This window comes from Petaurus breviceps, unplaced genomic scaffold (assembly GCF_028583685.1).
Source record: "Petaurus breviceps papuanus isolate PSGF00001 unplaced genomic scaffold, PetGlider_PUasm1.0 172, whole genome shotgun sequence".
In the NCBI taxonomy this organism is placed as follows: domain Eukaryota; kingdom Metazoa; phylum Chordata; class Mammalia; order Diprotodontia; family Petauridae; genus Petaurus; species Petaurus breviceps.
In genome coordinates, this window is record NW_027185755.1 from 1,264,479 (window position 1) to 1,277,880 (window position 13,402).

Below are 13,402 nucleotides of genomic sequence, written 5' to 3' on the forward strand. Positions count from 1 at the left end.
AACTTGGGGGGTGGTGGCGATTGGTGTGCGTCACAAGAGGCTGGAAAAGACCCCATAGGAGAATCGGAAGCGGGGCCTCTCAGCTCAGCTCCCCAGATCAGACCAAGGCACTAAGTTCGAGTATGAGGGGGCTAGGGGTGGGATTGACTAGAGGAGGACTGAGGTTGTGAGTGGGCTGGAGGTTCGTGGCTCACTGAGGCATTGATGCTTGCAGTTCAAACCTTCCCCAGAGAGAGGCTTATCTAAGCCGGCCCTCCAGGGAAATACTGTAGCCGGAAGGGAGACTCTTAAATCCCTCCTCTCTCATCCCGCCCCTACCCCCATCTCCACCCCCTCTGTAACTTCCATTCTCTCGCCCTCCTTCCCAGCGACCTGCAGATCCCAGGACACTGTCGGGGTGGGGCTTGGGTTGGGGGCGGGACTCAGGGTGTATTGGAACCAGCCTGCTAAATTTTCAGGATAAGCATTTAAAGCTTGGAAATCCGCAAACGCTCCAAACCAGGGCTTGATTTATTGTTTTGTTGGTTGTCTAGACTTAAGGAAGTGATGCACTTACTAGCCTTTGTGACCTTGGGCAAGTCATTTAACCCCAACTGCCCTGCTTTCCCCCTCTCCCCCCCAAAAAAGCAAAAAAAAAAAGTGATGGAGAAAATGTTAATGCAGATTAAATTTTAAAGTGTGTTGTTTGTACATCTCCCCTACCCCCAAGAACCAGTTGTTAAACTTTAACCAGTACTCCCCTGGGAGATTGGATGACCGAGATAGGAAGAGACAGAGACAGAGAGATAGAAGAAAGGAGAGACCCAGAGGTGAGAGTCCTACGGAGGGCAGACACAGATGGAGACAGAATAGATTCTATGATTCTAGACAGGAGAGAGACAAAGAAACAACCTGAAACACACTTGGACTATATTCGAACTCAGATGCCAAAGCTCCTTAGTCACAGCAAGGTCACTTTATTTTCCTCCGCCCAGACCAAGAAATTCCCCTTCTCCGCCCAGAGCTGGATGCTGGGGCTCAGGGACCCACCCCCTGCCAAGCCGAGAGTGAATTCGGGGAGTGGAATCTGGTCCCCGCCCCGGAAGGCTACACTTCCTGGTCGCGAGGATAAAGCTGCCCTCTCTGGTCAGGGGGAACACGACCCGATCTCGCCATGGGCCACGGTTCAGACCCGGAGAACCCAGATCGCGTCTCACAGGCTCCGGTCCGCACTTGCCGTGCTCTCGACTGGGTTCTGGGGACAGCGCTACTGCTGCTAGCGGGAATCCTGGCCGCTTACACTGCTCTAAGAGCAAACCCTGCCCAGTCTCCTGCTTCCGAACGTTTCTCTGCTTCGCTGGTCTCCTCTCAGGTAAGAGAAAGCCCCTGACGTTCTTGTTTCCTTCCTCGCTCCACTTCACCCCAGGGCCGCTGTGTCTTTGTTTCCCCACTTTCTGTGGGGAAAGACCACCGGATCCCTGCCTCCCCTATCCGCCCCGCCACCGTAGGAAAGGACCCTGTAGTTTCTTTACTTTCCCACATGAAAGGACTTGAACTCCCTCCCTCGAGGAAAGTAGTTTGTCACTCCCCACATGAAGGGACTCTGGTGACATTGAACTCTCTTGAATAATCTGTCAAGAAAGGACACTGGTACCCGTGTCCCCCAAATACAGGAAAGAGTTCGGTGCTGCTTTCACTCTCCACCTCCAAGAAACAGCATTGAAAAATCTCAAAGGATCTTTTTTCTATTCTAGGAGCCCCCAGAGACACCCGTCTTCATCTCCCCCATTCTTTTTTTCCCCTCCCCAGCCTTGTCCCCTCTCGTCCAATCTGCTCCCCTTTAAGACTTAGACCTTCCTCGTGGAGTTTGGTAGGGTGGGTTTTAACTACTTAGGGAGACACTGTGGATGGTATGTGAAGGGAAGCAGGTTGGGGTAGTCTTGACCCAGGATTTTGCAGTAGTGGGATCGGATCCTCTGTGTGTGTGTGTGTGTGTGTGTGTGTGTGTGAGTGTACTGAAGGAGAGCCTCATGGTAGTTCAGAAGGGATAAAGGGAGAGAGGTCTCCCCTATTCCCAGGGGCATCCAGGTGAACTCAACTTGTCTTTCTTCTTTCTAGGGCCCCTATGCTCAACTGGTGATGAAAAATGGTAAGTGTAATTTCCCCTTCCACCCACATTCATTCTCCCTGTAGTGAATTTAGAGTCAGAAAGACCTAGTTTGAAATTGCACTTCAGACATTTATTTAGTTGTACGACCCGGGGCAAGTTACTTTTGTAACCTCAGTTTTCTTCTCTGTTTTAATGCCTTCTGTTCCCCACTCCCCATCCCATGTGTTTGTGTGTGTGTATGTTTTAACTAAAGAGGGATGCTCTCTCCCCAGTCCTGGCCTCTTTCCAGGGTAGGACATAGAAATGTCTAAGCCTCTCCAAAATGAACCCCCTACCCCCATTACTAAACCTTTGACACCTCTTTGGGACATTTGATATTGAGATTCTGGGAATGATGGAGCCAGACTGACTTTGTTTCCTCTGGCCCCCACAGCCTTGGTGCAGAACCAGACGCTGAGCTGGCACAGCGACCCTAGTCTTTCTGGGGTGTTCCTGGACTCAAAAATGAAGTATGATGCTGATAAAGGAGAGCTGGAGGTTGGGGTCGCTGGGCTTTACTTCATCTATGCCCACCTGAAGCTGCAGCAAGTGATGGTTTCTGCCCACAGCCAGGGCACCGTGGAAGTCTCTGTGATGCAGGCCTCTGCACGTCGATCGGTCTTGACTCTCTCCCTGGATGTGGGACCTTCAAGCACTTCCACTGCCACCACCTCCCAGTCCTCCCTTATCTTCCTGGATCCTGGGGAGCGGCTCAAGCTTAGCATGAGCACCACAGCAGGGGACTTCCTGGATTGGCAGCTGATGTCAGGGGCCAGTACCTTTGGACTTTTCTGGGTGGCTGGGGGACAGCCCTTAACGGCAGCTGGGGCATATTTATTGTGATCAATTAACTGAGACTGGTATCTTCTTTGGAAGATGGAGGAGGGAGTGGGCAGAAATGCCCTTGTTTTATTTAACCTGGAGACCCCCCACTTTGTGGTTGAGCATTGGGGAATCCCCAGCCTAACTGCCGGCAGTTCTCTGCAAGTCCAAACATGCCACAGAGAGAGGCAGTAGAAGGCAATGGGAACCATAGTGGTTCTGGGTCCTCACAGTGGGGATGTCCAACGGTAGAGAGGCAGAGTAGTTCCGGTTTTGAATCCTGTTTCCGACATTTATTTACTGTATGACACTGATTCTCTCTGATCCTCAGTTTCCTCATTTGTAAAATGGGTATAATCCTTGCACTGCCTACTTCATAGGGTTGTTGGAAGAGAAGTAATCTGCTACCTGAAAGCATTTTAGAAACAACAGTTTTTATTTATTTATTTATATAATCATTCCTAGGCCAGGGACTGAGGCCAAGAGGCTACCTCTTCCCTGCTGGCTTCTAGGGGTGTTAAACTACCTCATGGGGACCTTCATATGAAGTACTTGGAGAGTGGCAGAAGAGACTTGGGCAAGAGTTTGCTAATCCAGGGAACCCCAAGCTAAGGAGGGGAGGGAGAGTGCCAGTCACTCTCTCAGATCTCTAATTTGTATTTATTCTGGGCAAGTGCACTTTAAATTACTTTATTTATCACCCTCATGCCCTGGGGGTGTGTCTGAAATAAATAAAAACTTATCCTGAAAACCTATGGAAAACATTCGGTGTGTTTCATCCATTATGTGATTGTGGGGCATTCCAGAGTGCAATTGATCTATAGAGTTCTATCAATCAGTCAAGGGCTTTTTATTCCTACTCTGTAAAATGAGGGGGTTGACCTCCAAGGTCCCTTCTACTAAATAGCTGACCATGATCCAAGGTGGGGAGGTATGAGAGACTAGACAGACAGAGCAGAATGGGGTTTTAAGAGATCATTTTCCTACCTAACCAATTAACTTTGTGTTCTGTTTTCTGTTCTGCTCTGGATGGCTGAGCTTTGGAGAGATAGAAACATTATACCTGGACTCTGTTTATGGAACTTCCCATAGTATCTATATTTAAATGTGTGTGTGTGTGTGTGTGAGTGTGAGTGTGAGGGGCAGATCATATACTGGGCATAGCCAAGTGGTTGATTGCATGGAATTCTGGTCTCAGGAAGACCTGAATTCAGATCTTGCCTCAGACATTTATTAGCTATGTGACCCTGGGAAAATAATTTAATTTCTTTGCTTCGGATGCCTCATCTATAAAATGGGGATGATGATAAATGGGGAATCTACTTTGAACAGTTGTAAGGATCAAATGAGATAATAATTGTAAAAGACTTAGCACATAGCCTGGCACATAGTGGACATAGAAATGTTAGCTTTTATGAGGATGACATATACTAATGAAGAGGCCTCCAGCATAGTGTCCCCAGGGGGAGGGTCACCTGTAGGCAAAGCTGGAGGGACTTAGAGGAAGGAAAGTGATTAGGGAGGACTTCCTAGAGAAAGTCATAATGGGCAAAGCTGCCAAGTACCTGGAAGAGGGAGAGATGGAAGTTCCAGAAAGGGGAAACGTTGCCCTCTTTGCTGTTCTAAGAACTTGATGCTCAATCTCAGCTCTAGGCATTTTCTCAGACTGTCTTCCATGCCTGGAAGGCTCTTCCTCCTCCACTCAGTGGACCTCTCTGGCTTCCTTCCAATCCCAACGTCTCTTAATTCGAGTGCCTTCCCTATGTTACTTATTTCCCGTTTATCCTATTTATGACATGTGTGTATCTATTTCTTTGCTCATTATCTCCCTGTTAAATTGTGAGCTCCTTGAGGGTAGGGACTTACTTTTTCTTCTTTTTGTATCCTCAGTACTTAACACAGTTAAATTTTTATGGAATGTTTATTGACTGACTGGTTGTGAAGTTGAGCAGCAGATATAGGTAGCAAAAAATTTTGTCACTCAAGGAACAGTTAAGAATCTATGACCTGGGGGCGGCCAGGTAGCACAGCGAGTAAGAGCACCGGGGACAGCGAGTAAGAGCACCGGCTCCAGTGTTGAGAAGACCTGGAGATCGAATCCCAGGCTCAGACACTTAGCACCCACCCAGAAATAACCGGCCGTGTAACCTTGAGCAAGTTACTTAACTGTTGCTTAAAAAAAAAAAAAAAAGAATCTATGACCTGATCTGCTGAGCAAAGAAGGTGTGTTGGGGCAGGAGGTGACAAGGGTATCAAATACTGGGTTAGGACTTGGTATAGTGGGAAGGTTTTACTCATCTGTAAAATGAGTGGGTTGGGGGGTGGCTAGGTGGCTCACTGGCCCTGAAGTGAGGAGGATGGGAATTCAAATCTGGCCTCAGACACTTAACAAAAACTAGCCATGTGACCTTGGGCAAGTCACTTAACCCCAATTGCCCTACCTTCCCCCTCCAAAAAGCAAAGAAAAAAGAAAAGAGAGGGCGGCCAGGTAGTACAGTGAGTAAGAGCAACAGCCCCAGAGTTGGGATGACCTGGGATCAAATCCAGGCTCAGACACTTAGCACCCACCCAGAAACACCTGGCCGTGTAACCTTGAGCAAGTTACTTAACCCCAATTGCTTTAAAAACAACAACAACAACAACAACAACAAAACGAGTGGGTTGGGCTAGCCAGGGGTGGGGACCCGTGGCCGTGTGGCCACACGAGACCCTCTAGGTCCTCAAGTGAGGTCCTTTGACTGATCCAAACAGCACAGAACAAATCCTTTTATTAAGAAGTCTAGCCTACACCTTTGAGGTTCCTTCCAGGTTCAACATTCTTTCTAGAAATCAATTGACTAGCATTCATTTTAAATCTCTACTATGTTTCAAGTGACTTCCTTAGGAGGTGGTAAGGATACAAAGCCAAAAATGCTATAATCTCTGACATCATAATCCCTGAGTTTATCTTCTTCAGGGAGAGAAAACATGCACCCATAAATGTATATGCAATATAAATAAAGGTCATTTTTGTAGGAGGCTCTAGCATGGGGGAGGATTAGGTGAGGCCTCACAAGGCAACCAGGTTTTGTGGTGAATAGAGTTATGGAGCTAGCTGGAGTCGGGAAGACTTGAGTTCAAATCTGGATTCAGACACTTAAGATATGTATGCTCCTGGGCAAGTCTCATATGTAACTTTTCTCGGTACAATTTTCCTCCTGGTTCCTACCTCATATGGTTGTTGTGAGGCTCAAATATGTATAAAATTAATTTGCAAACCCTAAAATGCTATATAAATGATTTTGTTTATTCATGTCCTACTTTTTGTGACCCCAGTTGAGATTTTCTTGGCAAAGATGTTGGAGTGGTTTGCCATTTCCTTCTCCAGCTCATTTTATAGATGAGGAAGCTGAGGCAAGCAGGGTGAAGTGACTGGCCCAGGGTCACACAGCTAGTAAGTGTCTGAGGTCAGATTTGAACTCGGGAAGATCAGCCTTCCTGACTCCTTTATCTACTGTACCCCTAGTTGCCCTCTATCAATGGTAGATATTATTATTGTTATTATTTAGTAGGAAGTGCTGTTCGAGGTTATCTTTGAAGGATATTAAGAGATGAAGATAAGGAGGGAGCACATCCCAGGTATTGGGGATGGCCTTAGGGGCAGCATAGAAAAGGGCAATGGGATTTGTGTGAGAACAAGAAGGTGACTTTGACTCCATGTGCTATGGCCCATTCTAATTCTAAATATTCTATTTATTTTCCAATGCTCTCGTTCTATGTTCTGTTTGTCAAGTTTTTCTTCTAGGGACCAAAATTCAATGAGTCTATGAGCACTGACATAAAAACCAGCAGAAATGACCTTGACTCCAGGCTCTGCTTCTGACTCAGGCCAGTTCTTCCTTTTCCCTGGGCCTAGGTTCTCTCATCAATTAAGTGATAATGTTGGACTCTGTGATTTTTAAGGTTTCTACCAGCTCTGATAATTTTTGAATCTGTCATTTTCTCCTGGATGTCCTAGGAAGCTCTTTAGCTAGAGGGGAAGACTTCAGTCAGATCCATATTTGAGCAAAGTACCCGTCAACAATTCAAGAAGTATTTGTTAAGCACTTACTATGTGTCAGGTACTATGTTAAATGCTGGAGATACAATGAAAGGTAAACATTGTTCCTGCCCTTAAGGAGTTTACATTCTAATAGTGGAGGAAACAAGTGAATTACAAGTAATACAACACACACACTCTCCATATAAACATACATACATACACACAGAGTATATTTTAAGTATATGTAATGGTGAAAAGCTAGAGACCTTTCCAAAGAGATAAGGGGTAAAGCAAAGAGGCACTTTATCACCACTATTATTTAACATAGCACTAGAGATAATGTAAGTCAAGAAAGGAAAATTCAAGGAATAAATAAAGGTAAAGAGGAAACAAAATTATTCCTTCTTATAGATAATATGATTTATTTATAAAATCCTAGAGTTAGTTAAAAATTAATTGAAATGAATGATGACCATCTCTGCATCTATTGTCCTTTTTTCTTTCTCTTCTCTGCTAAGCTCACAGTCTTGCAACAGGTGCATCTCTTTTCCTCTCCTCTTCGCTACTCTGGGCCGTTTGATTTCTGATATCATCATGCAACTGAAATTTCCCTCTCCAAAGTCATGAAAAATCCCTTAATTGACAATCTAATGACAAGAAATGAAAAAAGCCATTTCTCAATCCTTATTTTCCACCGGTCTGCCGTTTGTTTTTTTTTTTTTAAGCAATTGGGGTTAAGTTGCTCAAGGTTATTTTGTGTGGGTGCCAAGTATCTGGGGCCGGAACCGATCCTGGGTCTACTCCTATGCCGGGGCTGGTGCTCTTACTCATTGCGCCACCTGGCCTACCCCTGTCTGCAGTTTTTGAAAGTGTCAATCACCTCTTCCTCCTTAGTAATCTTTCTAGATGTTCGTGATACTCTTCTGAATTTTTTTTACTACCTGTATGATGACTCTTTCTGTGTCTCCTTTACTGGATTTTCATCCAGGAAATACCCACTAACAGTGAGTGTTCCCTTAAAGGTCTGGCTCAAGGCCTCTTCTTTTTTTGCTATCTCACTTGGCGATGCCATCAGTTCTCATGGATTCAGTTATCATTTCTATGAAAATGATTCCCAGATCTATCTATAGATTCATAACCTCTCACCTAAATCTCTGAAACTGGATTTCCACAGATATCATGAACTCAACATGTTTAAGACAGAACTCATTATCTTTTTACCCAAACCCTTTCCTCTTCTCATCTTTCCTATTACTGCCAAGGGATTATCATCTTCCTGGTTATTCAGGCTCACAATCTTGGTGTCAACTTTACTCTTTACTCCCACTCACCCCACATATCCAATCTGTTACTAAATCTTATCATTTTTACCTTTACAACATTTCTTGAATATATATACATATACAATATACATATAAATGCATATGTACACACACATATAGTACCTTCTCTCCTCTCACACAGCCATATCCTCGTACTGGTTCTGGGTGGCATCTGGGTGGTATAGTAGAGTGCTGATCATGGAGTTAGGAAGACCTGAATTCAAATCTGGCCTCAGATAGTGCCTAACTGTGTGACCTTGGGCAAGTGACTTAGCCTTTTTCTGTCTCAGTTTCCTCACATGTAAAATGGGGAAATAATAGCACCTATCTACCAGGGTTGTTGTGTGGATCAAATGAAATCAAATTTGTAAAGCACTTATCACAGTCCCTGGCATATAGTAGACCCTTAATAAATGTATCATTCTTCCCTCCCTCCTTTCTTTCTTTTATTTCTTTCTTTCCTCACTTTTTCCTTCTTTCTTTCTGTGAGAAATGAATGTTTCTTTTATTTAATAACTAATTATTATATTAGGACCAAGGTTTTTGCCCTTTTCTACTTCCTCATCTGGAAACCAACCCATGTGGGAAATCTTAGGCAGAGATTTACCCAGGCTAAATCTAATCAGACAGTAAAAGAAATTCTAAGTTTGGGCTAATGGGTGCATTCCTGCTCATTGTGTTTGCTCAGACTGGTCTGGAAAGTGTTGATTTTCCCTTCTGTCAAACAGGAGATATGGAAATTTATGTCCCTTTGACCAATATTTGTGTGATCCAGATCAGTACCCCCAAGACCCTTATTGTAATATAGCCTTCCCTCTTATTGTAATATCCATTTTCTCATTAATTGCTAATGAAACAGAGTTGATTGCCACCCCTTGGAAACACCTACTCTTTGAAGAGCATATAAATTGCGACCCCATCACCATTAGGAGTCTTTGGCAAGAGAGATGACCAAATGATCTTCTTTTTATTAATAAATGTGCTGGCCTTATTATTAAAATTATTAAATTTTGCCAAAAGACAAACTATGTCTTTTGCAATTTAAAAAATCATCTCCTTTCTTTCTTTCCTTTTTCTTTCTTTCTTCCCTCCCTCCCTCCATTCTTTCCTTACTCCTTCCCTTCCTTCCTTCCTTTTTTCCTTCCTTCCTTTTTTCCTTCTTTCCTTCTTTTTTTTCTTCCTTCCTTCCTTCCTTCCTTCCTTCCTTCCTTCCTTCCTTCCTTCCCTCATCATCTCACTCCTGAACTACTACAACAACTACCTCAAGTCTTCCCATGCTTCAACCCATTCTCCAATTAGCCACCAAAGTGATCTTCTTAAAATGCAAGTCTAAACATGCCACTTCCTTACACAATAAACCAGTTACCTACCCCATTACCTTCAGAATCCAATACAAAACTTCTCTGTTTGCCTTTAAAAGCCCTTTATAAGCTGGCTCCTTCCTACCTTTTCAGTCTTATTCCACCTTACTTCCCACCCTGAATTCTGATCTCTCCTTCTCAGTGTTCCTCAGACACAACAATCCATCTTTCTGCTGGTACTTGCTCTCCCCACACTCTGGATGCTGCCTCCTCATGTCTGCCACCTGACATCTCTAGGGTCCTTTAAGATTCAACCCAAATATGGCCTTCTACAAGCTTCTCTTAGTTCCCTCTCTACTGCTAGAACTTTGCCTCTGAGACTACTTTTCATTTACACTGTATATATCTTGTACCTACCTAGTTATTTGTATGTTATCACCCCCATTAGAAGGTGAGATCCTTGATTTTTTCCCCTTTCTTTGCTTAAAACAGGGCCTGACGAATACTAAGAGCCTAAATCTTGTTGAATGACTGAAGGAGGCTTGGGCTAGATAGAGCTTGTACCTGGAGTCAGGAAGATTTGAGTCTGAATCTGACCTCAGACACTTTCTAGTTGTGTGATCCTGGGCAAGGTATTTAACAAACCTGCCTCAGTTTCCTCATCTGTAAAATGGGGATGAATGATAACAACACCTAGATCCTAGAGTTGTTGTGCAGATCAAATGAGCTAATATTTGGATAAGCACTTTGAAAATCTTAAAGTACTAGAAAAATGCTAGCTATTGCCACACACACACACACACTTTATATATAAAAATAGAAACATAAAATGTATACTTTACATACATATACTTTATTTTTATATATACTTTACTGTATATATATTTTGGAAATCTTCTACTTAGAGATGACAATTGAACCAAAGGCAGTGATAAGATATGTGAGATAGCATAGGATGAAAAGAAAATCGTGTCTAGGATTGAGTTTTGGGGAACACTCAAGATGAATGTGAGTAACATGTCTGAAGAATCAGCTGAAAACATGGTACAGGAGGAAGAAAGTCAGGAGACAGTTAAGAGCCTGTAATGTAATGCCAAGGAAAGGCAACTTCCCAGGTTCAAAATACCAGCATAGGTGCTCTCTATTTTATTCAGTGACAAACCAAGAACAGAGAAGATTAAAACATGACATCATTCAAAATACAGCATTTACTAAGTGTGATTAAATAATCTCCAAGTACTACCCCACCCCAGGACCTTCCAATCATTCAATCAATTACAAAGTCTCCGTTCTAAATACTTCTCCACCCCTAGGCTATACCTTAATTAAGTCCACCACAAAGCCCCTCTTCTCAAATGGAGATTAGTTTCCAAACATAAGGTCAAAAGTTCCCCACCCCTGGATCACAATTGAATCTACCCCAGAGTTACATCAAGTTTAAACACAGCACTTAATACCCAAATGGAAGTCTTTTCTTCATCTTGACACGAGGCAAGTTCTCAGCAATCTTAGTTCCTGGGGAGACAAGGCTTAGCAAAGCCACAAGATACATTGCCAGTCCCTTCATGAATTTATCCTCTGTCTGTAGAACAGTCCTAGAACCCCTGAACACATTAGCAAAGCCCTCTCTCAGGATTTCTGTAAACATACAACAAGAAAATCCTTCTTCAGGGCTTCTGAACCAACAGAAAGGCTCCCAGACCCCTGCAACAACAGCACTGTCCCTCACCAGTGGACAGTATTCACTCTGTCTGCAGGACAGTCTCCAGACCCCTGCAACAACAGTACTGTCCCTCACCAGTGGACAGTATTCACTCTCTGTCTGCAAGACAGTCGCAGGCCTTCTTAACCAAATGCCAGGTTCCAGGACTTCTTCAACAAAAGGACTGTCTTTCACCAGTGGACAAATCTGGCAAAACAACATCAAAACAGACAGACAAAGTACCAGCAAAACAGCCATGTCTCCTCAGTCCTTGGCAGCTCAGGGGGCAGGTCTCAAAAGTCCAGGTCAATTCAAAGCGGCCACCAGCAATTCTCTTAGTCTCTCTCTCCCTCCACGAGGTGCTGCTTCCAAACAAAAAATCTTCCGCCTCTCTCTAGTGTCTCTCCAAATCTACATCACCAGCTCCTCCCAGTTCAGGACTTTCTTTTCACATCAACAAGCCCATCCCACAGGTGGGATTAACAAACTCTGGGTTTTAACACAATCAGTTTGAAAACCAAGCCAATACAGGGGAATCTTTAATTGCCATTACTATCACAGAGCCCATTAACAAAGTTCAGAAATTATAATCATAACTGCTAACTGCTATATCTGCAACACTTTCAGATTTACGGAGCAGTTTCCTTACTATGACACCATATAATATATAGTGTAAATATTCCCATTCTAGAGATTAGCAAAGTGAGGCTCAGAAAGAGGGAAGTGACTTGTAAAAGGTTACTCAGAGAATTTGAGAGAAGGCATCTATACATTCTGTGTATGGGTTCAGTACTCTTTCCATTCTGAGTAGTACACAGATTCTTTTTTTTAAAGGAAAGTCTTTTTTAAAAAAATTGAAACCATTCTTATTATGTGCTCAAAAGTCATTAAGAAAAACAAACATTTCCACAGGAAAAGGCCAGAAAAAAGGATTCAACATGACACCATTTTTCTGTTGAAAGAACTTGTTTGTTTATGCAAAATACATTAAATTTGACTTGACAAGTACCAACAACACCCTGCTTGTCTGTTTCCCCTCCTGAATTTCTTTTTGCTCTCTTTAAAAAAATTTTTAAAATGCTAATCTGACACTTTTTTCTATCTTCCCCCCAAACATGAGCACGGTCATACCCTTTCTTCGCCTCAATTCTCCTCTCTTCTCTTATGAAGCCCCAACTTTGTAAGAACTGAATATATCAATCATATAAACAATTATATATTAAACCACCTACTATGTGCTAGGCACTGGGAATAGAAAGAAAGGTGTCTACTCTCATGGAGCCCCCAGTATAATGGGACTTGTTGCTTAGTCACTTCAGTCATGTCTGACTCTCCGTGACACTGTTTGGGATTTTTCTTGGCAGAGATCCTGAATGGTTGGCCATTTCCTTCTCCAGCTCATTTTATAGATGAGAAAACTGAGGCAAACAGCCTTAAATGACTTACCCAGGACCACACAGCTAGTTAGTATCTGAGACCAGATGTGAACTCAGGAAAATGCAACTTCATGGTTCCTAGCTCAGTGCTCTATTCACTGTACCACTTAGCTGTCCCATCCTGATAAGGACTAAAACATGTATATAACTATGTACAGACAAGCTATTAAACAGGATAAATTTGAAATAATCAACAGAAGGACGGCACTAGAATTAAGGATGATCTGAGGGCTTTAAACAAAACAAGTGTGTGCTGTATTGGTCATGTCTGAAATATGTTTCACTTAACATCCCCTCTTCACTAAGAGGTGGGAGGCATGCTTCATATCAGTTTCCTGGGCCCGTAAATGGTCATTGCATTACTCAAGGCTTTCAAAGTGGTTTTTCACTTACAATGTTTTGATTCTTGTATAAATAGTTCCCCTGGTTCAGCTTATTTCACTCTGCATTAGTTCATACAATTCTTTTTGGATGCCTCTGAATTCATCTCTTTTGTTATTTCTTACAGCACAATAATAGTTTCTTCCATTCATATACCATAGCTTGTTTAGCTATTCCCTAATGTATGGAAACCCCACTCACCTCTTCCCCCATCCCCCTCTTTTTTTTTTTTTTTGTTGTTGCAATAACAAAACATACTGCTTCTTACCAAGGACACTGGCAAATTGTT

General features: G+C 43.1%; 1 protein-coding gene across 1 annotated transcript; it reads left to right on the forward strand.

Moving 5' to 3' along the window:
- The first annotated feature begins 924 nt into the window (after positions 1-924).
- On the forward strand, positions 925-3,712 carry TNFSF9 (TNF superfamily member 9). The gene is given in 4 exon segments (XM_069082891.1): positions 925-1,119; positions 1,122-1,351; positions 2,098-2,128; positions 2,523-3,712. Coding segments are annotated over 4 exon segments (822 nt in total). The 5' UTR covers positions 925-1,007; the 3' UTR covers positions 2,972-3,712.
- Positions 3,713-13,402: the final 9,690 nt, after the last annotated feature.